This window comes from Haliotis asinina, chromosome 5, assembly GCF_037392515.1.
Source record: "Haliotis asinina isolate JCU_RB_2024 chromosome 5, JCU_Hal_asi_v2, whole genome shotgun sequence".
In the NCBI taxonomy this organism is placed as follows: domain Eukaryota; kingdom Metazoa; phylum Mollusca; class Gastropoda; order Lepetellida; family Haliotidae; genus Haliotis; species Haliotis asinina.
The window spans coordinates 25521357-25543824 of NC_090284.1; the positions used below are offsets into that span (position 1 = coordinate 25521357).

Here is a 22468-nt window from a genome sequence, read left to right on the forward strand (position 1 = left end):
TTCATGGGCATTAACAACATTATTTAACTGTCACTAGATGAGTGTGATTAATCGTTACTATGCTCCATAGTGTATTGCGACTGTGCCAATTAACTGAAGTACCGTGCATATATGTGATGACAAAGAAAAAAAAACGTGTTTGAGTGGCATTTTAGAAGTTGAGGTGTACAGATAGGACAAATTGTATGGATAACAACTTCTTTATTGCGTGATTGCGACGTTTCGGTACAGATTTCCTGCTTGACAACGGTACAAGAATCTGTACCGAAACGTCGCAATCACGCAATAAAGAAGTTGTTATCCATACAATTTGTCCTATTTGTAAAGAAAAAAACGAAACCAGATATGATTCATTCAGATCTCATATTGCAAACTGACATAACATTTTTATTTGTTTTTGGTTTCAAAACAGAAAATGTCTTAATCGTTACTATTCTCACCTGTCCAAGGTTCAAGATAGAGCCGCTAGGAGGGTCAGCCCAGGTCATAGTTAGTCGCTGCGATACGCCAGGTGAAGGGGACTGCATCAACTACGAGCGTCGACGTCGTTACGACTTCACCATTGTTGCCACCGATGAGAACGACTCACCCTTGGGGCGGCGAGGAACGGCACAGCTTGTCATCCATGTCATTGACGTGAATGACGTTCCACCAGTGTTTACTCTGAATTCCTACGTGGGCGATATAAAAGAAGGCGAGCTCCTATTGGTGAACGAAGTTCGTGTAAAGGTATGTGCCTTATTTTACCGTTTACCTGCACCTACTTATGTGTGTAACTGGTTTACCATCACAAGTTTTAGCTATTTCAAAAATTCGAAACTGCTACCATAAATATATTTAGTTAAAACATACTATAGAATTTCGAATATATACCCTTTGTTTCATTTAATTTATCAAATTTCCATTTTTCTCCAAATTACCGGTTTCATCTGTAATCTAAATATATGTTCTAGAATAAACCAACTCGAACTAATGTGAAAATAACCCCAATTGAGAAAATTTAACCGGAGTAAGAAGAAAATAACTCGACATTTAAAAAAAGCATATATGAATAACTCAAACAACGAGTTTTGATAAGAGATACAGTTACACTGCCACCAGGCGTTCCAGTTTCCTACGTTACACTTTGTGCATCTTGGTTATTAGGTCCTGTAAAACTGATTCACCTTTCAGGCTGAAGATACAGACTCTGTGGGGACAATAACCTACACACTAGCAACATCCCCAGGGTCACAGTACTGGAACATACACCCGGTCACTGGGTTAATTACTGCAACAGAGGCGATTTTCAGACGTTTCACCCCGGGGGATCAAGGATGGTGAACTTTGATTCTTTGATGGATTTCTTAACGGCATAATGCGACGCTTTTTCTGACTATATTATTGTCTATGATATACATACTGGGACATATCCACACTCTTGACTTTCGTATTGATACAATGAAAGATATATTGTACCTTACGACTTGCCTGAAATAGGTGATCAAAACTTTGAGGCGGACAACTGCCAAATGGATAACATTTGCCATGAATGGAATATAAACGACTGCTCCATACATCGAAAACTGTCGCATGTGGTGTTTGCCGAAATGGCCTCAGTTGCGTTGTACGATATTCGTAAAGAGCGTTTCAAGGGATATATAACACTATGGGGTTCGCTTGAAATATGGTTCAGTCGATAGAGGGCGCGTAAGTTGATTTAATGCAACGTTGCATTGATTCACTTGAACCTGATAATTTCATATTGTAATCTCAGTACGTACTTTTATTCGGAACAGACGACATAGTAGCTTCGTTGGTGGCTGATAGTTGGTATTAATGTAGGAAATGCAATATTGATTTTTTGAGAAGCGTGGATTGATAGTGTGCTTTCAAACTGTGGAAGGTAACTGATATTGATATATCATACGTTGGCTCTGTGTTTTAGGTAAATAGTTCAACTGCCACTGCTTTTTGCCCATGACGTGTGCTATCTAAAGTACGCTAGGCTCACTGTTGTATGCTTTATAAGGATACAGATATCGTATACAGAGTTCGCTGTAACGCGAAACATGCGTTTTTCAAGCAAAAAAATAATATAAACACACAAAAATATTTTTAATATGTGTTTTGGATGTACTAATTCTGACCTTCTTAAATTAAAAAAAATACCCTGAAACATAAACATATTGGTAAAAAACCTTTCGAAACGATTCAAGGCTGTCATGGAAATTTCACGCGAAAACATTTGGACTACATATTTCGTACAAAACTCGCACTCGTACGCAACCTATTGCGATCACTGCCGTATACAGTCATAGATAGAAACTTCCAGAAACAAATCATTTGAAGCGTAATTTTAAGAAATATCCATAATATATCTTAAGTCATTCGGAACACATCACATACAATAACAAAAATATACCTTGCTTGTAATGTTTGATTTAGAAAAGGTTTATACTGTGAATACTGCTTTATATTTGATCATTTATTTTGTTTCTGAGAACCGTGTTTGCCTTGTAGGTTCCAGCTGATTGTGCTTGCAAACGACACCCTCAACACAGTGCAAACTGACGTTAGAATCAACGTCATTGTGAGTAACACATCTTAGATGGACTTGCTGCAACATATCATGTTATGCATGACTATATGTGCCGGCACAACAGTTTTGAAAATCATCTCCTTTACTTGTTATTTGATATGTCAAAAACACTACCAGATAAGACGTATCAGTAATAAAAAAAGTATGTCTGATGCATATCTGGCGATGAGGTAGTCTGGGGGGTAAGGCGTTCGCTCGTCACACCGGGGTCGATTCCTCGCGTTGGCGCAATGCGTGAACCCATTTCTTGTGTCTCGTCACGATATTGCTAGAATGTTGCTACAAGCGGCGTAAAACTAGACTCACTCCAATGTATTTCCCTATTTGACTTGTATCAAAAGTTGCAGTGGTTTTGAGGTACACAACTGACTAGCCTTAATGGGTGGTAGCTGTAGAGAAGGTAAGACTCAATATTCGAGTCACTTTTCAATAGTGATTCATAAACACGTTCTCATCATGTCGTCGAAGTTAGATACAGTACAAAAGAATTCAACTGTGTTTCCTATTCCTCGACCTATGAAAGAAAACTTTACAACTTTTCTATTTTTAGCACTGGAAATGAGCAAACAAACAAACGGAGCCTTTTATCGATTATAGTTTATATAATGTTGTTTTATCTAAATGACTTCAGGGAAAAGTGATTTGAGATTTTAAGCGAAATATGTTCATATTATATCGACTCTGGATCTGACTTAGGCCATGTAAATGTACATTAGTTCAAATATATGAGACTACTGGTCACAAAGCCAGTGAGAAATTTGATCCGATTGAAGTGAGTGAGTTTAATTTTACGCCGCTTTCAGCAATATTCCAGCGATAACACCAGAAATGGGCTTCACACGTTATACCCATGTGAGGATCGAACCCGCGTTTTCGACATGACGAGCAAACGCTTCAACCACTACGCTACCCCACCGCTCTCCAGTTTAAGTACACCCCTGGGTCTGTATCCAGGGAGACAGAACAAGCATATATTACCCTATGAACGAAATACACCAGCATGAGTTAAGAATGACCGATGACTGAGAAATATACACTCATTTGTATGAAATGCTTGAATAAGCATTGTCGTGTTGTCGCACTTACAAAAAAAAAAAAACAAGAAAAAGTGACCAAATTAACCATAGCGTGACAACTCGACATAGCGACAAATGGCCAAAATGTTTCGTTGTTCGACTTCGGACCAGAAGGTCCGTTGTTTTTGCCACATTTAATGTAACGACCAACGTTTATTTAATTGTACTCTCCATGTATTTCAGGATCAGAATAACTACGCCCCGAGATTCATCCTGCCTATGTACTTCACAGCTATTCGAGAAGAAACAGGGGGAGGTAAGCAACAGTTACGATATCTACATGCTATAGTTCGCGCAATGTGCAGAGACTAAAGTATGTACGGAATCCGTCATGGTGTAGCTCTTTCTACAGCTATTCTACACCGACACTGATAGGGTCAATTAGCGTTAACTTTGCAATGTTGTGTCTCCTGACGCCCCACTATCCTCTTGTCAAGGGTTCTAACCCGCTTATGGTTTGTTCGCACCCGCGGCAGTGCCGGTGCCTGTGTAATGGTAGGCGTCGCCTGATTCGACTCACCTCCATCCAACTCAAAGCTGTCACCCCAGGAGCGAGCGAGTATGTTCTAAGCCGGTTTTAGCACTATTCCAGCAATACCAAGTTGGGGGACACCAGAAATGGGCTTCACACAATGTACCCATGCAGGGAATCGAACCCTTGTCTGACTAGCGGACGCTTTAACTATTGGGCTACTCCACAGACCTGTCACCTTTGGAAATACTGTTAAAAGGAGTTACTTTTTAACTCATACATTTACTTTTCTACTTTGTATTGACAGATGTCTTCGTTGTGAGAGTGGAGGCTACGGATCAGGACTCGAGTCGGTCCGAAAACGGCCGGGTTGAGTACAACATTGAGGAGGGTGCACAGGGCAGGTTCGTCATGGACAACGGAAGTATCTACACAGCCACAAACGCCGCATTTGACTTTGACATACAGAACCAGTACTTGCTCAGAGTAAGACAGGTCACAAGTCATTCTTTCTTGTTTTACGCCGCACTCAGCAATATTCAAGCTCTATGAAAATAATCGAGTCTGGACCAAACAATCCAGTGACAGGCGTCGTGACCATCCATCTACGCAGTTGGGATCGATGAGTACATGTGTCAAGCAAGTCAGCGAGCTTGACCACACGATCCCGACAGTCGCCTCTTGCGACAAGCATGAGTTACTTAAGGCCAGTCCTAACCCCGATTTTCGTTCTCATTTCTCTTACAAAATTAGAAGAAACGTTAATCTAAACGGTACAAAATATTTCCTAATATGTTTTATCGTGATCAGATCACGATATGATTAAAAGGCAATTTAAACTCGTATTTGTCTTTAATGAATTCGAAGTTCTGTCACCCGCCCGTCGAATACAAACTCCCTTGTACAGCGTTAGGAACTGCATTTGGCATTGACATCAACTCGTGCAATAGGGTCACATTCGTTTGTCCATTGATGGAAATAAAGTGTGTTTAAAACACAATCAGATTTTGCTCAATAAGGCAACGTTTCTGCTGTAAAGGTACTAGCACGCGACGGTGGAAATCCCCAGAAGACTGGAACGACATCAGTGACGATCAGCATCATCGACCAGAACAACAAACTACCCTTCTTTATATCACTGGTGCAATTCGCAGAAATCAGCGAGAGTGAGTAGTTGCAGCATGTGCTAAGCACTACATTTCTAAGGGTTACGATTAAGAAGAGACGCTTGTTTGAAATCTATGCAATTCAACGTTGGAAATGTGTTCGATGCATCCCAACTTGTGGTGTCTACTTCCTGCAGGGGAGGTAGCCTTACAGGGTTCCGTCTAAGCGCAAATTAGCATAGCTTAAAGAATGTTCACTAATGATTCCCGTTTATGTCACGCGTAATGTTATGACACAACTCACATAACTGATACAAAGTGTCATGAGAAAGCATTAACTGAATCTTAGATACATATTTTAGAGATAGGCGCATGTGAATAAAAAAGTTTTCCTGAATTCTTTCGCGCATAATTTTCATCGATAAGGGTATAAGTGCCACTTCACTCTTACATATGTAGATGCTCAGAAGGGGGAGTATGTTACAACAATCCTGGCGAGAGATCCAGATAAAGATGCAAAGCTAAGTTATGAGCTGGTTGAGGAAATAAAAGCGATATCACCGGATGGAGTGAACGTTGATCCCAGTGTCTATCCTTTCAAGGTGAGTTGTATACTCCACTACTATCCTTTCAAGGTGAGTTGTATACACCACTATTATCTTTAATGTGAGTTGTATACTCCACTACTATCCTTTCAAGGTGAGTTGTATACATCACTATTATCTTTTAATATGAGTTGTATACTCCAAACTATCGTTTCAAGGTGAGTTGTATACTCCACTACTATCCTTTCAATATGAGCTGTATACATCACCATGATATTTTAATATGAGTTGTATACTCCACTGCTATCCTTTCAAAGCGACTTTATAATCTACTACTATCTTTTCCAGTTTGGTTGTATACTAATTAAAATACATTGTATACTCCACTACTATCCTTTCAGTGCGAATTGCATACTGTACTACTATCCTTTTCTAGTCATTTGCCTTTTTCTCCTACAAGAACAGCTTTCATATCAATCGTCCAATTAAAGAAATACCGTTTTCGGTATAAACCCATTTATATAGTTATAGTGGGTATTTATGAAGCGAAATCACCTGTATGACGGAACTATGTTTTTCTGATATGTGGTGTACTTACGTGCATGTGCGCGTGCATGTGTTTTATATGAGTGATTCAAAACATACAATGTTTTCTCTGACACCAACATTTTGCCGAGTGTCTGGGCATGTGTGCATGTTTAGGAGTGATTAATTTAGATGTAGATTAAACGTTTATTTTTGATGACCATTTGACCAAACTGTTTAACCTACAGGATTCGTTTCAACTAGACTCCACTTCCGGTGTAGTGCGCGTTAATGCAACGCGCCTCGATCGTGACCGCACCTCCGTGATCACCTACAACATGACCGTGACTGACGTGTCTCAGATCGGAAGGCCACAGACTGGAACACGTAAGATTTGTTTTCAGAAACGTCCAACACACCAAAACCTCCGAAATGTTGTGTGTAACTGTGGGGATGGTGACCATTTGTGAGTAAAGTATTATCATGATCAACTTCGGGTTCAAATCCCGAAACGGTTCAGTGTGTGTTTTGGTGTGCTGTGGCAAGATCTGCAAAACTATTTTAACTACCCACACCGACTTCTAATATTATTGCTAATCATTTTATCGTTTGAAACATCTTAGGTTGCATGAAAAAAATAAATGTTACTCGGGCACATATGTTTCAAAAGTAAAGAGAGCGGTAATTCTTTAAAAAAAACCCCACAATTGATAGGAAAAAGTCACGAGGGAGGAACACATTTCCACTTTTTCGTCTCTCAGAAAGTTAAGCTTGTGTTGATGGGTTGTAGATTCAGGTACACTCAGTCTTACAGACACTCATTCTTATAGTGGACAAACCGGGACGGGGCAAAGTAGTAACAATTATTTATTTTAAATGGCAATAAAAAAATGTTGCGCGTACAAATAAAAGTGATACGCCAATGCTCGAGAAATATTTTCCTTTTTTTTATTTAGCCTTATGCATCTTTATCTCACATTTCCCTTGCATACTTTACATATTAAAGTGGGTTTTATAATTCGTGTATACAATTCATTTTTAACAAATACTTTTACAATGAATCTTTATATAATTATATCTTATGTACATTTCATGCACTTTGTGGCAAGCGATATATTGTACTTTTACATGAATGTCTCATGTCATTTCGTTTTGATCGTCTCTCATAACCCATTTTGTGTGGCTCACTGCACTATATAAATTCTATCATATTATTTCATAGTAAGATGTGAGATGTAAATGAAAAAATCTGTCTGTCTGTCTGGTTCCAGTCTTGAGTGCAAAAGTACATCACTATTATATACTACCGACAGAAAATAAGGGAACCAAGAAATTGAATGTAGATGACTTTGACTGTGACAGGGTCCGTTATCCTGGCGTATCTCCCAAACGCAACATCCAATGACAATGGAATTTTGCATAATGCATGCCCATACAGAAGTTAACTCCTGTAAATGTACTGGAGAAGTCGCAATCACTAATGCAATAGAGATTGACACTTACTGACAGAAATACCTCCGAGGCAGTATCTCGGTGAAGCAACAAAATGGAGAGGGGGAGGGGGACATCATTATGTGAAGTTGCCCGGCAGATGGGTAAATCAAAAAGTGTAATTTTTTCACGCCTGTGGGATAAGTACCGTCAAACGGGTGGGGTTGCAACGAGACCTGGGCGTGGTAGACCAAAATCAACGACACCACGACTGGATCGTCTCATTACGTTAATTGCTCTAAGCGATAGGTTTAAATCGGCCCCTGCCATCAATAGAGAATTCCGCACACTCACTGGAAGACGCATTTCAACCTCAACCGTTAAAAACCGACTCTATCAAGCACGTCTGAAAGAAAGACGGCCTTTTAAGGGTGTCACCCTTTCAGCTCACCATAAGCACCAAAGATTGGCATGGGCTAGGCAGCATCAGGGACGGGCTATGCGCCACTGGCGTTACACCATGTTCTCTGATGAGTCAAGGTTTTGCCTACGATTCACAGATGGCAGAAAACGTTGTTGGCGTCGGAGCGGGGAGCGATATGCCAAAGCAGCAAATTCTTGACCATGATCGATGTGGAGGTGGTAGTGTCATGGTGTGACATGACTGACGATCAGATTTGGTCATCATTAACGGAGCCATGACTGGTCAGCGATACGTTGACCAAATATTGCGTCCTGTTGTGGCTCCATTGGCTAGAGTTATCGGTCGAAATTTTGTATTCCAAGATGATAATGCCAGACCACATCGGGCCCGAATTGTCTCCGCTTATCTCCGACAAGAAGGTATCCAGACATTGGACTGGCCCTCTAAGTCCCCAGACCTGTCCCCAACTGAACATCTCTGGGACGTTCTTGGTCGAAGGGTGTACGCCAGGGACCCAGGACCCGCCAACCTGGCCCAGCTTGGTGCCGCTCTCCAAGAGGAATGGCGGGCAATACCACGGGCAACCATCCGGAAATTGATTAACAGCATGCCATCAAGGTGCCGTGAATGTGTTGCCCAACATGGTGGACACACCAGATATTGAACTTGACGCCTAAAATTGATTTAGTGGATATTTAAAGCAGTTTCAAATTCGCTATTATTTCATTAGTTCCCTTATTTCTTGTCGGTAGTATATTATTGTGGTTCTTATTATAATTGTCTGTTACAGCTGGTATACTGATCATCCGAATCAGGGAATATAATGACCAGTCCCCCGCGTTTCTACAGTCCAGATATGACCTTGTTGTTGAAGAAGAGCAGGCTATCGGAACCTTCATCACAGCTCTTGTAGCACAGGACGCCGACGACGCCATTGCAAGTTACGACATCATCGAGAGGGACCAGAACCTGTTTAGCATCGTTTCGGAAACAGGTAATTGATGCGATTTGCCTCCTTCACCTGGTAATAGTCACCGTTGTACTTCTGTTTGGAAGACGGGCTTGTATGTTATTGCTAGATCAAATGCTCACACAACATGTGGTTTACTAAGTCTGGTTTCTCTTGTAGTGAGTGAGTGAGTTTGGTTTTACGCCGCTTTTAGCAATATTCCAGCGATATCACGGCGGGGGACTCAAGAAAATTGGCCTCACACATTGTACCCATGTATTGGATGTACCGACAAAGTAACACGTTTTGAAGTTCATGAAAGGCATTTGGCTAACATAAACACATGACACGATTTATGGATAACAACTTAGAAAATCCGTTAGAAAATTTTCAAGCATTAATATTTCTTGGTTACATAAACCACCTACATTTTACGTATTGACTGACAGACTGAATAGTATTCTATGCCCGCTTCCTTTGGTTTTCAGTATATATTATTGCATATTCCAAAAACGCTAAGATAATATTTTGGTTCGCTTGGCCGCAACATGATGCTTTTTGCATGGTTCCGCGAGTAGCAAGCTCCTGACTCCTTCTTCCGTGTAATCTAAGCTGATAAAAAAAACACAGGGAGAGTGTGTTAGAGCACGTTCGCTGTCTGAGCACAATTGCTAGATATTCTTAAAAGACAAATTAGTGAAGTTATTGTGAATGTTTAAAGTGGTATAATGTTGAAACGTCTGCAGGTTTATAGTTTCGTACAAAAACCTCTTTTTTTGTTTTAAAACAAAAGTTTCTTTTTAAATATATTGACGACTGATCTATCAGGTGTACTAACTGTGCGGAGTAGAATTGACTACGAAAGAATCGAACAGACACAGTTCACGGTCCGAGCCATTGACAGTGGTGTACCTCCACGTACTGGCACGGCGCAGGTGTTTGTCAGAATCGTCAACATAAACGACAACAGTCCCATACCAAGTCAGGTCAGTCAGTCCTTGTCACTCACTCAGTCCCTCCCTCCTTCCATCACTCACCCACTCATGGAGAAGTAAAACAGATGTAATCGATCCAGCATGTGCAGTTGCTTTGTGCTTTGTGGAAGGAAATGTTTGCTCTTTGGTATACGTGTACTTTAGTCGAACATTAAGTACAGCTGTTTTAGAAGGATGCCTAAAACCACTGTCATCTCAATAAATGTAGCTACATAAACATATCAATTTGTATTTTAAGACAGTTACTGAAGAATCATTAAAATGTAATTTCACACGGAAGAAACGTCTTTGAGAAAAGTCTCCCTAACACGCCAATTTGTCATGATGTAGTTTGACATATGCTTGCATACAGAACACCTATCAAGTCAACATCGCAGAAAACGCCACCGGGGGAACCAGCCTCCTTCAGGTGTTCGCCAGGGACATAGACAAGGGGGACTACGGTAATGTCAGGTTCGAGCTGCCGAAAGACGTCACGAGGTTCACGATTGATCCCATCTCGGTGAGTACACGTATATCAACAAGTAGATTATCCTTTGTATCTCACTCCCGGCGTTTGTAACTCGTATCCTCATTGGTACGTTAGGCCTAGTGTTGCAGCCAATCAAATTGGTAAGTGACAAGCACTATGTCTAACGCAGTACCAATACGGATATGAGTTACAAACCAGAATCAATGCGGAGTTGGCAATATCTACCATTTTCCCCCGATGTTGATGTTTGGTGGGTTGCAAATGTAAAATTAGAGAGCATGTGTATGTGAACATGCTCTGTATAATAACTCCCTTAATCTTGACATGGATCAGTAAACATAGGGGGCATAACTCCTCTTCAGAATTACGTCCCTGATCCCTGATCGTCCCCTGAATTTGCCCCACTTTTACTAAAATCAAATTACTCAGTTCAGGCTGGAGCTGGTGGGTCGTGAAGAGGATCATGTGATACCAGCTACAGGTGTTACTGTGTTTTATGTTACAGGGTGTGATGTCCATGGCTCCAGGAGCTCAGCTGGATCGTGAAGTGGATCATGTGATACCAGCTACAGGTGTTACTGTGTTTTATGTTACAGGGTGTGATGTCCATGGCTCCAGGAGCTCAGCTGGATCGTGAGGTGGAAGCTATCATTGCTACCCGCGTTAATCTGTATGACAGCCCCAATGATGAAAGTGTTCGGAGGCGGTACAGTGTACCGGTACGTCAATACTACACACATTAAGGATACTCCTACATATACACGAACGTCCATACTATATGCACATCAAGCTGGATACATGTATGACAAGAACGTCCATGACTATATAGAGATTAGTACACGAGCAGGGGTGACATACCACTTATACGAAACGAGTGAAATGTTCCAATGCCGGAGCGAGAGAGTCTCACCTGCACCATCTGGAGACTTCATCAGATATGAATATCTAACCATTGTCTGTTTCAGTGACCTAAAGCGTATTTGATTCCTAACATGAGGGTGGGGGTAGCCTAGTGGTAAAAGCGTTGGTTAGTCACGCCGAAGGCCTGGGTTTCGATTCCCCACATGTCCCCCTTAGTGATATTGCTGGAATATTTCTTAAAGCGGTCTAAAACTCACTCACTCACTCATTGCTTACGCAGTTACTGTTACCCGCTGTGTCAGACTATGTCGCATGTTGAAGGTCTACGTGTCAGTGTTGGACATCAACGACAACTATCCGGTGTTCAGCAGTAACGAATACCTGTCCGCTGAGATCATCGAGTCCATAGACATTGGTGCCCCGATCCTACAGGTCTTCGCTACAGATAGGGACTACGGAATCAACGCACAGATAGTTTTTCGGAAGGTTGCCGGCTCTGGGGACCCTGATGGTAGGTTCTGGAACAACAGGATAGTTATTCTATCAGCAACTCAGTGCTTAGTTCAGAGTAACCTCGCTCATACTATTCTTCATATTCACAGAACTCATTCTATGACGCGTCGTGTCCTGACCGATACTCATACAGTTGGTCACTGGATCGTCAGATCCAGACTCGATTATATACTGACCCACGCCATATAGCAGGAATATTGCTGAGGCCGGCGTCAAACAACCATGAAACCAAATGTTTCTATCATGGCAGCTCGGAGTATTGACGGTTGCAAAAATTTATTAATAGTTTAGATGAAGACATTCTGAGAACATACTGATGTGACCATCTGTGGTGTCCAAGAGATGAGCAGCCTGGGGCACAGGCAAACTGTAGCGCAAATTAGGATGCGCAGCGTAGAGAATATGACCAGTCCTCCTATATGCGAGCGAAGCGAGCAAAGGTTGGCAACACACTTCCCTCGCTTCGGTTCAAAAAATATTTTTCATCTCAAAATAAAATATCGCTACCATCAAAGGTACACTCCCATTGCGCTACAGTTTACCTGTGCCTGGGGAAAGACAAGATTCGATTTCCAACATACAGTGACAATGTATGATCTCCGTTCTTGTATTCTCTGCGGGGATGTGGCTTGAGAACGGACTTAAATGTCATTTATACGCCTTCCTTAAAAAGCTTAGGAAACGGGTATTAGATTTGTGACAACTTTCTCACTTTAATGTATCGTAATCAGACCTTGCGTGGGCAAGATCTCTTCCCTTCTATAATACAGCATAGGCGAACTTGTCATTGCAGGCCTATTCGGTGTGAGTCCTCAGTCGGGACAAATCCTGGTTGAAAGGAGCCTACGAGGACGCATTGGAGTATACACTTTCAACGTGTCCGCTACTGACCGGAACGGAGGCCCAGATGGCTTGAGGTCGTATTCCCGCATCGTCATCACTGTAGTGGAGTCCCTCAACTCTCCACCTGTGTGGATCATCCCAGCTAATGACAACATGACCATTGAAGTACTGGAGGTGAGGGCTATCTATATTACATGACTATATATTTACTGGTGCCAATGTTGACCATGTATAGCATGCCCATAGAAGACCTGGAGGTGTGAGCTTTCTATATTACATGACAATATATTTACTGGTGCCAATGTTGACCCTCTATAGCATCACAATAAAACGACTCGAGGTGAGAGCTATGTATGTTACATGACAATATATTAGGAAGTGCATCAGCACATATATCACACGAAAATAAAGATTGCTATGTCTTTGACCGTCGAAATTACTGTGTGGTGACACATTGACACCTTTATAAGCAACTCTTACACATATGTTTAATACACATAGTACTCTTGTACGGAGAATGCATGTTCAGGGCTTGCTAATATTCAAGGTTGAAAGGCTCTTTCAGTATGTATTACTGTTCATGTTATCATCTCAGAGCCAATACCTGGGTTTGCTGGTATTTGACGCTCACGCAGAAGACAACAACAGCGGCCGCAACGGCATCGTGGAATACTACTTTCAAGATGGCAACGCCACTGTCTCCAACACGGGGGAGTTCAGCATCAATCGGGTGACCGGGGTCATCAGAGCAGAGATTGTGTATGACCGCGAGACAGTGGACCGATACACGGTATGATCAGCGTTAACAGAAGGATGGATGGTCAGAAATTTACACTAAAGTAAAGTGAAGTAAATAAGTGTTGTTATATTTGTAATATGTATTTTCAGTTGATATCCTTGTTTACAGAGATTGTTCTCTATGTTCCCATAGCTCCATCTGATCGCCAAGGACATGGGAGTCTTGTCACTGAGGTCAGAGCGTCATCTTTATGTTCAAATCGCTGATGTCAATGACAACGTCCCCGAATTTAAGAGCAGGGTAGGCAACAGTAGATGCAGTGATTTTTCTGGCAGTGAACACTTGTCTTTAAAGAGCTGTAAACAAAGTAGTATCGTGGCAAATGAAGGCCGGTATTAATAATGTAAACAGTAAAGAGCATTTACGGTAACTCAGTTGCAGTCTCTGCAGGTGTTCACACTGTGAACACTAGCCGGTACAGCAATGTTTCAGGACCATTCGGCAATTCATGGAAGCTGTGGGAAGGGATATTCTTTTCTAATAAAGCTAAAGTGCATAGGATGAAATCTATGTCTATGTTTGCAGAATGGCAAAACAATCCCCCTGAATATCTTCTTGTGGGAGAACGCTACTGTCGGTTCTGCCATTGGGAGTGTGAATGCAACTGACCGCGACATGGAGTTGTACACCACCATCTACTACTACATTGTTGGTAAGGCACTGTTTCCTTGAAGGTGCTATATGAGAGAGAGAGAGAGAGAGAGAGAGAGACAGAGAGAGACAGACAGAGAGACAGAGAGACACACAGAGAGAAACAGAGACCGACAGAGAGAGAGACAGACAGAGACACAAAGACAGGGAGAGAGACAGAGAGGAGGAGAGAGGGAGGGAGGGAGAGAGAGAGAAAGAGACAGAGACAGAGAGAGACAGAGAGGGAAACAGAGAGAGACAGAGAGACCGAAGGGGAGAGACAGAGAGAGACATAGAGAGAGAGCGACAGAAAGAGACACGGAGAGAGAGACAGAGAGATAGAGACAGAGAGAGACAGAGAGAGAAACAGAGAGCGAAACAGAGAGAGAGACCGACAGAGAGATAGACAGAGAGACCGACAGAGATAGACCGACAGAGAGAGACAGAGAGGGAGAGAGAGAGTCAGGGAGAGAGATAGAGAGAGATATAGGGACAGACAGAGACACAAAGACAGGGAGAGAGACAGAGAGGGAGAGAGGGAGGAAGAGAGAGAGAGAGAGGGAGGGAGAGAGAGGGAGGGAGACAGAGAGGGAGGGGGGCGGAGGGAGAGTGAGAGGCAGGGAGAGAGAGTGTGAGAGAGTTAAGTGAACTTAACTTGAGTTAAGAGTTAAGTTCTGTCTTTGTCAGTTGCATGACACTCAGAGTTTGCCGCATTTTTCTCATCAGCTGGAGGAGATGGGAAGTTCGTTGTGGACCGAGATACAGGTGTCATACGGCTCAGCCAGGCAGTGGATCGGGAGATAAAAAGCATTTACTCTTTCGACATCAGGGCTACCAATGACAACAACGACTACCTTCTCTTAACAAACCGTATCGCCCGCGACACCAGTATCATCACGGTCACGGTGATGTTGCGTGACGTGAATGACAACGCGCCAGTGTTTGTAGGATTCAACAGCCTTGATGAGACTAACAAACACTACTTCGGATGTAAGTACCGCAATAATCTACGGCAACCTTGGGTTCAGCTTGTCACACTTTCCAGTGCATATTATTTATTTTTGACCGAACATGTAACACTTTGTACGTTGTTCACGGTTTTCACGGAATCTGATGTTTATAGAAGCATATTTTAGTCTATTTCATTGCAATATAAACTTTAAGCAAAAACAAACAAACAAACAAATTAAAAACACAAAACACAAAAAAACCCCAAACCTCCCCCCTCTTCCCAAAACAAAAGCAAAAACCCCCAAAAAACAAAACAAAAAAAACAAAACAAAACAACAACAACAAAACAGCTTGGAATGCACATTTTAGAAGCACCTCAAATTATAGAGGAAATACATTGTTGATCTTATAGACACAGATTATAGATTTCTTTAAAATTTATGAGTGTTTTTTTATATAAGAAACAGTAGACCTTGGTGGACGATGAATTTGCCTCCATGAAACTTCATTAGTGCATGTGATAGATATGGCCTCACCCAAGGCAAGTGAGTTTCTTCAAAAACTCTGCTTACCCAACAGGAACTGGGTACCTGGTGGGATATGGCATGTGATTATTAACATTCTAACTCTTCACAGGCAGCTCCGGGGTAATACTAGCCAGACTGAGTAAGCGCTTTGAACATGTGCCCTGTGCATGGAAAAGGCGCGTTGTAGGTTTCCATTTATTATTGTTATTATTATTATAAAATGTATAATACGTTGTCCCTCAACATCTACCTTCCAGTTATCTCAATGTACGCGCCATATGACCAGCGTATTTTCCAAGTGACGGCGACCGACGTTGACTCTGCAGGATCCGCTGCCATCACGTACAGCATCATCGGTGGCAATGACGACGGCTTCTTCGCTGTTGACGTCATCGGGAGAGTGGCCAACAGGCGTCTCTTAACCAACGTGATCACACGGATTTACTCGCTCACAATACAAGCTTTTGACGGCCAGCTTGCCTCCACGGCACCTGCATTTGTTAGTATACCATACGCCACTGTCATTCTGGTAATACATGTTGTCTTAACACCAACAGGAGCAAGGATAACGGTGTAAATATATTCCATAACTCTCACTGATCACTACAATTACTTTTTTGTGTGCTGATTAGAAAATGAATGACAATTGCTCCACATTGTAATCCTATTGCAAAGCGACCCACAAAGAGAAGGTGTTGCATCCATCGTTCATGTGATGTTGAGAATTTGAACTGACCCCGTTGATATCTTCACTAAGTGTCGCATTAGTAGCCTAGTGGTTTAATCGTTCCACGACCCGAGTTCGATTCCTCACATATCAAGCAAATTTCTGGTGTAATCGTGATATTACTGGAATATTGCTAAAAGCGGCGTAAAATCACACCTTTGACTCCTGTGACAAGCAAAATTAGTTTTCCAATAATGAACAATTGGAACTCATTCACTCATATCCGATAAACAGAAATTCCCAATAACTTGCAGCACGAATAACCATTCACATATAATACTTGAGGAAAAGGTGACGGTACGTTACCCTAATGTTTAAGGCGTCGATCTCGCCGACGATGGTTCAGTGCCTCACATGGTTACAATGCGTGAAGTGAATTCTGTTGTCCCCCCCCACCCCCCCACCCCCACCCTTTGGTATTACTGGAATGTTTCTAAAACACAACGTAAAATCAAACTCATTCACACACTTTAGAAAATTAATGACAGATGCATGTCATGTCAATTGCAAACTATTTCGTAGAAGTGTTGTCAGTTACCTGCCATTTGTAATGTATGTTTTAAGGTGTTCGTCACAAATGCTGGGAACCACGTTAAACTGGTCATCAACCTGCAAACGTCAGAGGTGGAAATCTTCAGGTCACAAATCATAAGGTATTACTGCTAACAATATATTTGTTGTTTAACGCCACACTCAGCAACAGGGACCCAGCGTACTTCGGGTACCAGATTTCAGTTGACAAGCCTATATATGCAAGAACCAGCTCTGGTTCCTAATTGCGTGACCGCCAGATTTGACATTATTAGACAAGACCAAGTGTACAACCGTGACACCATTCGGAAAGGTATAAATGTTGTTTGTCACCGGAAGTACTGAAGTCTTGGGAAGTGCCATGACCTGCTTATGGCCCAGTATTGCTATATGACAGCGATTTGTAAATAATCGATTCTGGCCCAAACTTTCCAGTGATCAACGTGATAAGCATAGATCGAACCTCTTACGCGATTGCGTTGGTCGCCTCTTACGACAAGCGTACGCAGCTTGCTGAAGACCAACTCTAACCGTTACCCTCACAGATGGCCAACAATATGTATATGAGTTCTGCGTAATACAAGTTTAGAAATTCTTCGCAACTCTTAAAGAAGGAGCGCTATATATGTCATTTCTTTAAATTAAACCTTGGAGAGAAAAGACCTCACTCCTTGAACTGGAGTCCCTCAGATTACGTGGGCTGGGTTGTACCTTGTAAGAGAGCTTTTCCCCTGACGATCCCAAATCACCATCTAACTGATGCTAACGTATCCCCTGTTGAAAGATGACATTAAATGTTAGTCCTTTCTGTCTGTTGCAGTCTTCTCATGTCTCTCCCTGGTATAAGTCATGCTGGTATTGTCAGTATCACAAATCACATGGGCGGACAAGTTGTGGATACCAGGAGGTGAGTGTGTTTGCGCAGGCATGCATGCATGCGTGCGTGCGTGCGTGCGTGCGTAAAGAGCATAAACACTAAATTTTGTACTTTACTGAGAAAGTGTAATCCCAAATATAACATATGTGTCATTTGACCACTTCATAAATTACATTGAGTAATCATAGCTTTCGGTCGTGTCAGCCATGCCAGTTTATGCACATCAGAGGGATAAGTAAAGTCCATGGTCTGGACTACCAGTTGTCCCGCAAACATTTTTGTGGAAGCCGTGGTGGCTGAGCTGCTTAGGCGGGTCACTTTGTTTTGCTAGCGATAAGGTGCCTGCCTCTAGGTGGGTTGGTTCGAATCCGGATAGGATTCAACCCAACAAAAGTACGAGAATCTGTATTTAACTGAGAAAATATAATCCTCTATCCAACATATGCTGCATGTATATATCTGTTTTGTACTTCACAGCTCCATGAAGGTAGATGGACACTGCTATCAAATATTTCATATTTTATTTGATAACGAGTAGCAATTAATGATATCACCATTTCCACAAAGGATGTGATGGTGTCGTACAGCGACGTGCTCGTTGTTGTAGATCTGACGTCACCGTGGTGGCGGCGGCTGCCGTTCCGGCGGGCGGGTATACTTTGTTAACAACATCACAACTATTACTCATACTCCAAGAGCAGAGGAGTGCGTCAGTGGCGCTTTTTGACTCCATCTACGTTGAGTCAATTGGGGTAATTGTATTTCCGTCTTTTTCTATTATCTCAGTTAGTTTCACAGTGTCCTAGTTTTATTTACGAAAGTGTACATAAAATCTATATGTGTAATCTATATGATAAAATTCTGAGTGTATGCGACGCATGAATAACCGTATTGGAACTGGTCTTCAGAAACCCACCCTTGTCCTAAAGCGACATCTACTGAGATCGTGTGGTCAGACTCACTGACCAGGGCCCCGTTTCACAAAACTCTCGTAAGCCTAAGGTATCGTAACTTTTCTCGTAGCATTTGTACCTGGTATACTGTAACATAGGAGGTGGAAATGCTACGAGAAAAGTTACGAGACCTTAGGCTTACGAGAGTTTTGTGAAACGGGGCCCTGATTGGCATATGTCATCGTATCCTAATTGCGTACATCGATGCTCACACCAGTTGATCACTGGACTGTCTGGTCCAGATTCGAATATTACAGACCGCAGTAAAAAAACTGAAATATTACTGAGCCAGTCCGATGTATGCTAACACTTGTTAAACTGGTTCTGTTGTAGCCTGCCGGTGCCGCGCTGACCTGGCTGAACTGGTACCCAGTCTTGGCAGTTGCCATCATCGTCATCCTTTTGCTTCTCATGGCCATCCTGTTGCTGTTGTTCTGCTGCTGTTGCATCAAAGACTCGTGAGGGACAATTTCTCTTCTTTCCACAGACATATCGAAAAGTTTAAAATATTCACGGAAAAACCAGTATAATGCCTCAGGACATAGAATTTACACAGTAATGTAAAATGACATCGTTATTAAAAGGCAGGTAACAAAAGCCACGTGGTGAATATACTCCTGTGCATTCATACAAGATGTACATTTGATTGTATTTCATTTTGCAGCGAAAAGAAGCCGCTGAAACCAGGTATTTCTCTTATTCTTTTATTTCTTCTTTTTAACAATAATACAAAAGTAGACGTATGGTTTGAAATATCCCTAGAAAAACGAACTTTTAAAAGTTTTTTAAACACTCTCTTTAAATGAATTAAAAGGTTAATTCCACTGAGGAGATTACAATCAGTGTAAATGATTTCTAACCATGTTAATTTGCCCAAATTTGGTAATGACCAGCTGTTGTGTGCCAAGTACAGAAGAATGTTTATTTGCCGCAGAATTATTCTTGCAAGAAAGCGTTACACTGATGACAGCTCTCGCAATTGCTTCATGTAAATAATATAAAAATGGTACGCTTAGCTGGCGTGGTGGTTGAATATTGCTTCTACCATAAGTTTCACTCGCTCATACCATGGTGGTTCCACTACAGAGTAAGTCATTGTGTTCCCTGCTTTTCTAAAGACATATAGTCTCTAGAAATTGTTGAGGATGTTGAATTACAACTGTTGTGGTTGGCGATGAGAAAATGACGAGGACATGGATGATGGCTGCCTGAGACAATGCAGTTCATCCATACTCTGTCTTCTGGACACTACCATCCCCAGTATCCACACGTAAATGCTTTGCCTCGAAGTATTTCTGTAATCATTCAGTGTTTTTTAATGTATCCCCCTTTTGTTGGAGAGCATGTTCTACATATCAACTAGGGGAATATGTCTCAGAGTATCCCCTTTCAGCCTGGCATTCACTGGGAGCAGTATTGTGGATTTAATATTGCTGACAGCGAGACATACCCATCTTCATTCAAACTTAACCTTTCACTTTCACGCAAAGTTGTTTTGATTCTATTTTCAAATGCAAACCCTATCATACAGTTAATACCACTTAATACTACCATCTTTTTTTCAGTGGCATATCTGATCCCCGAGAAGGTAAAACAAGAAATGAGGTTCTTGAGAGGCATTTAGAAGTCGCTATTCAAATATACGACAAAATGTTATGGAGTTAGAGCAAGGAATAGCCCAGAAACGTTGTGAAAACAATAAAGAAGAAGTTGACATCGATAACATTTTGTCGTATATTAAAACAAGAAATGTTATCATGAACCGACTTGATATTTTATCAGTTTTATGGCTTGTATTGAGATTGCTAAACATTTGATGTAAATTGTTTTTCCAAGAAAAAAACAACAACAACATGTAATGACGATTGATACACATGTAAGATTATCACCGTTTTACCTCAGTTGGTATTGAATACTTTGTTACTCTAACCTGATGACCATTTGCGATACATATGTTACTACTTGTACTCGTAAAGCCATCAATACACTAGAGAGATATTTTTGCAGCATTGTTGTATATATGAATATGTGGAATGCCTAATACTGTACATTTTAAGGGATTATATTCCTATTTATTTGTTTCAGGATGAAAAGAAGATTAATCCTGTGTATGATAACGGCAACTCGGTAGTTGAAACGACTGATGCTAAGACGGTTATTGAAACAGAGGATCTGTATGCAGTTGTTGACAAGACAAGAAAGACACGACGTGCCCATGACAGTCAAGAGCCATATCCATTTGTTGATGACGACAATCCGGTCATCGAAACAGAAGTCGTTCGTGGGCGTGCTATTGGATCCTCCGAGGTGACCATCCAGGTAGGCCCGGACGTCAACGATGGGCCATTACCCGTCATTGAGGGTGTGATCAACGACAAATCAGACAGTGTTGAATTTTCAGCAGCCATGGCATCTGAATCTCACATTTCTTCATCCCAGGTTGTACACGGAGGAGAAATTGATACATACTTTTTCACCTCTCAGCCTGAGGCAGATACAGAGTCTGGGTCTAAATACCCTTATCCCTCTGTTCAGCCAACCCTTGAACCTTTAGCTGAACACTCAGAACAAGAGGAAGAATCCCAAGATGAGGGAAGTGACCACATTAATGTCGAGATAAATGATGCACGGGATGGTGGTCAGGATGTCACGATACATGGTGACGCCTTTACCCATGTTGAAGGAGCGGTTACTTATGAGCGTGAAGAGATCCACGAGGTAGAAGTTCAGGGTGGGTACCCGGAAGGATCTGGACAAAGAGGTTCCTTTGCAAGCTCTGGTTCATCAGGTGTCCGGGCTGGTGGCACCTATGAGATTGACAGTCATGGTGAAGATGTAAACAGTGTTGTTGACGCCTCTCCTTCAACTGGTGCTCCGACGTACGAGGTTGAGGTTGAAGATGACCAACCCACAGTTGATCCACGGGGTTCAAAGGGTGGAGTGAACTACGAGATTGAAATTCATGGCGGTCGACCAAAGAGTACTGTAGATATCACTCCTTCACAAACTGGCCCAACCTACGAGGTAGAGGTTGAGGATGACCAATCCACAATTGACCGAAGTGGTTCAGGAGGTGGTGTCAACTACGAGATTGAAATTCATGGCGGACAACCAAAGAGCCATATAAATGTCGCTCCTTCACAAACTGGCCCAACCTACGAGGTAGAGGTTGAGGATGACCAATCCACAATTGACCGAAGTGGTTCAGGAGGTGGTGTCAACTACGAGATTGAAATTCATGGCGGACGACCAAAGAGTCCTTTAGATGTCACTCCTTCACAGAGTGGGCCAACCTACGAGGTAGAGATTGAGGATGACCAATCCACAGTTAATCAACGTGGATCTGGAGGTGGTGTCAACTACGAGATTGAAATTCATGGCGGACGACCAAAGAGTCCTTTAGATGTCACTCCTTCACAGAGTGGGCCAACCTACGAGGTAGAGATTGAGGATGACCAATCCACAGTTAATCAACGTGGATCTGGAGGTGGTGTCAACTACGAGATTGAAATTCATGGCGGACGACCAAAGAGTCCTTTAGATGTCACTCCTTCACAGAGTGGGCCAGCGTACGAGATAGAGGTTGAAGATGATCAGTCCACAGCTGATCAAAGGGGAACCAACGGTCGTGTGGACTACGAGGTTGAAATTCATGGCGCTGACTACCATACTGATCAAGC

At 42.1% G+C, this 22468-nt stretch overlaps 1 protein-coding gene across 1 annotated transcript in view; it reads left to right on the plus strand.

Annotated features, from left to right (window-relative positions):
• Positions 1-22468, plus strand: part of LOC137283268 (cadherin-87A-like) — a 34834-nt gene that overhangs the window by 11613 nt on the left and 753 nt on the right. Inside the window, exons 15-41 of the mRNA XM_067814701.1 lie at positions 450-729; positions 1174-1319; positions 2503-2572; positions 3841-3913; positions 4437-4615; positions 5169-5295; positions 5695-5837; positions 6554-6692; positions 8951-9154; positions 9938-10095; positions 10457-10606; positions 11173-11295; positions 11759-11948; positions 12744-12967; positions 13389-13583; positions 13725-13832; positions 14118-14244; positions 14949-15212; positions 15958-16199; positions 16992-17080; positions 17779-17865; positions 18443-18587; positions 19122-19246; positions 19453-19475; positions 20354-20376; positions 20874-21578; positions 21681-22371. Coding sequence (XP_067670802.1) covers positions 450-729; positions 1174-1319; positions 2503-2572; positions 3841-3913; positions 4437-4615; positions 5169-5295; positions 5695-5837; positions 6554-6692; positions 8951-9154; positions 9938-10095; positions 10457-10606; positions 11173-11295; positions 11759-11948; positions 12744-12967; positions 13389-13583; positions 13725-13832; positions 14118-14244; positions 14949-15212; positions 15958-16199; positions 16992-17080; positions 17779-17865; positions 18443-18587; positions 19122-19246; positions 19453-19475; positions 20354-20376; positions 20874-21578; positions 21681-22371 — 5030 coding nt within the window. The remainder of the gene's footprint in view (positions 1-449; positions 730-1173; positions 1320-2502; positions 2573-3840; positions 3914-4436; positions 4616-5168; positions 5296-5694; positions 5838-6553; positions 6693-8950; positions 9155-9937; positions 10096-10456; positions 10607-11172; positions 11296-11758; positions 11949-12743; positions 12968-13388; positions 13584-13724; positions 13833-14117; positions 14245-14948; positions 15213-15957; positions 16200-16991; positions 17081-17778; positions 17866-18442; positions 18588-19121; positions 19247-19452; positions 19476-20353; positions 20377-20873; positions 21579-21680; positions 22372-22468) is intronic.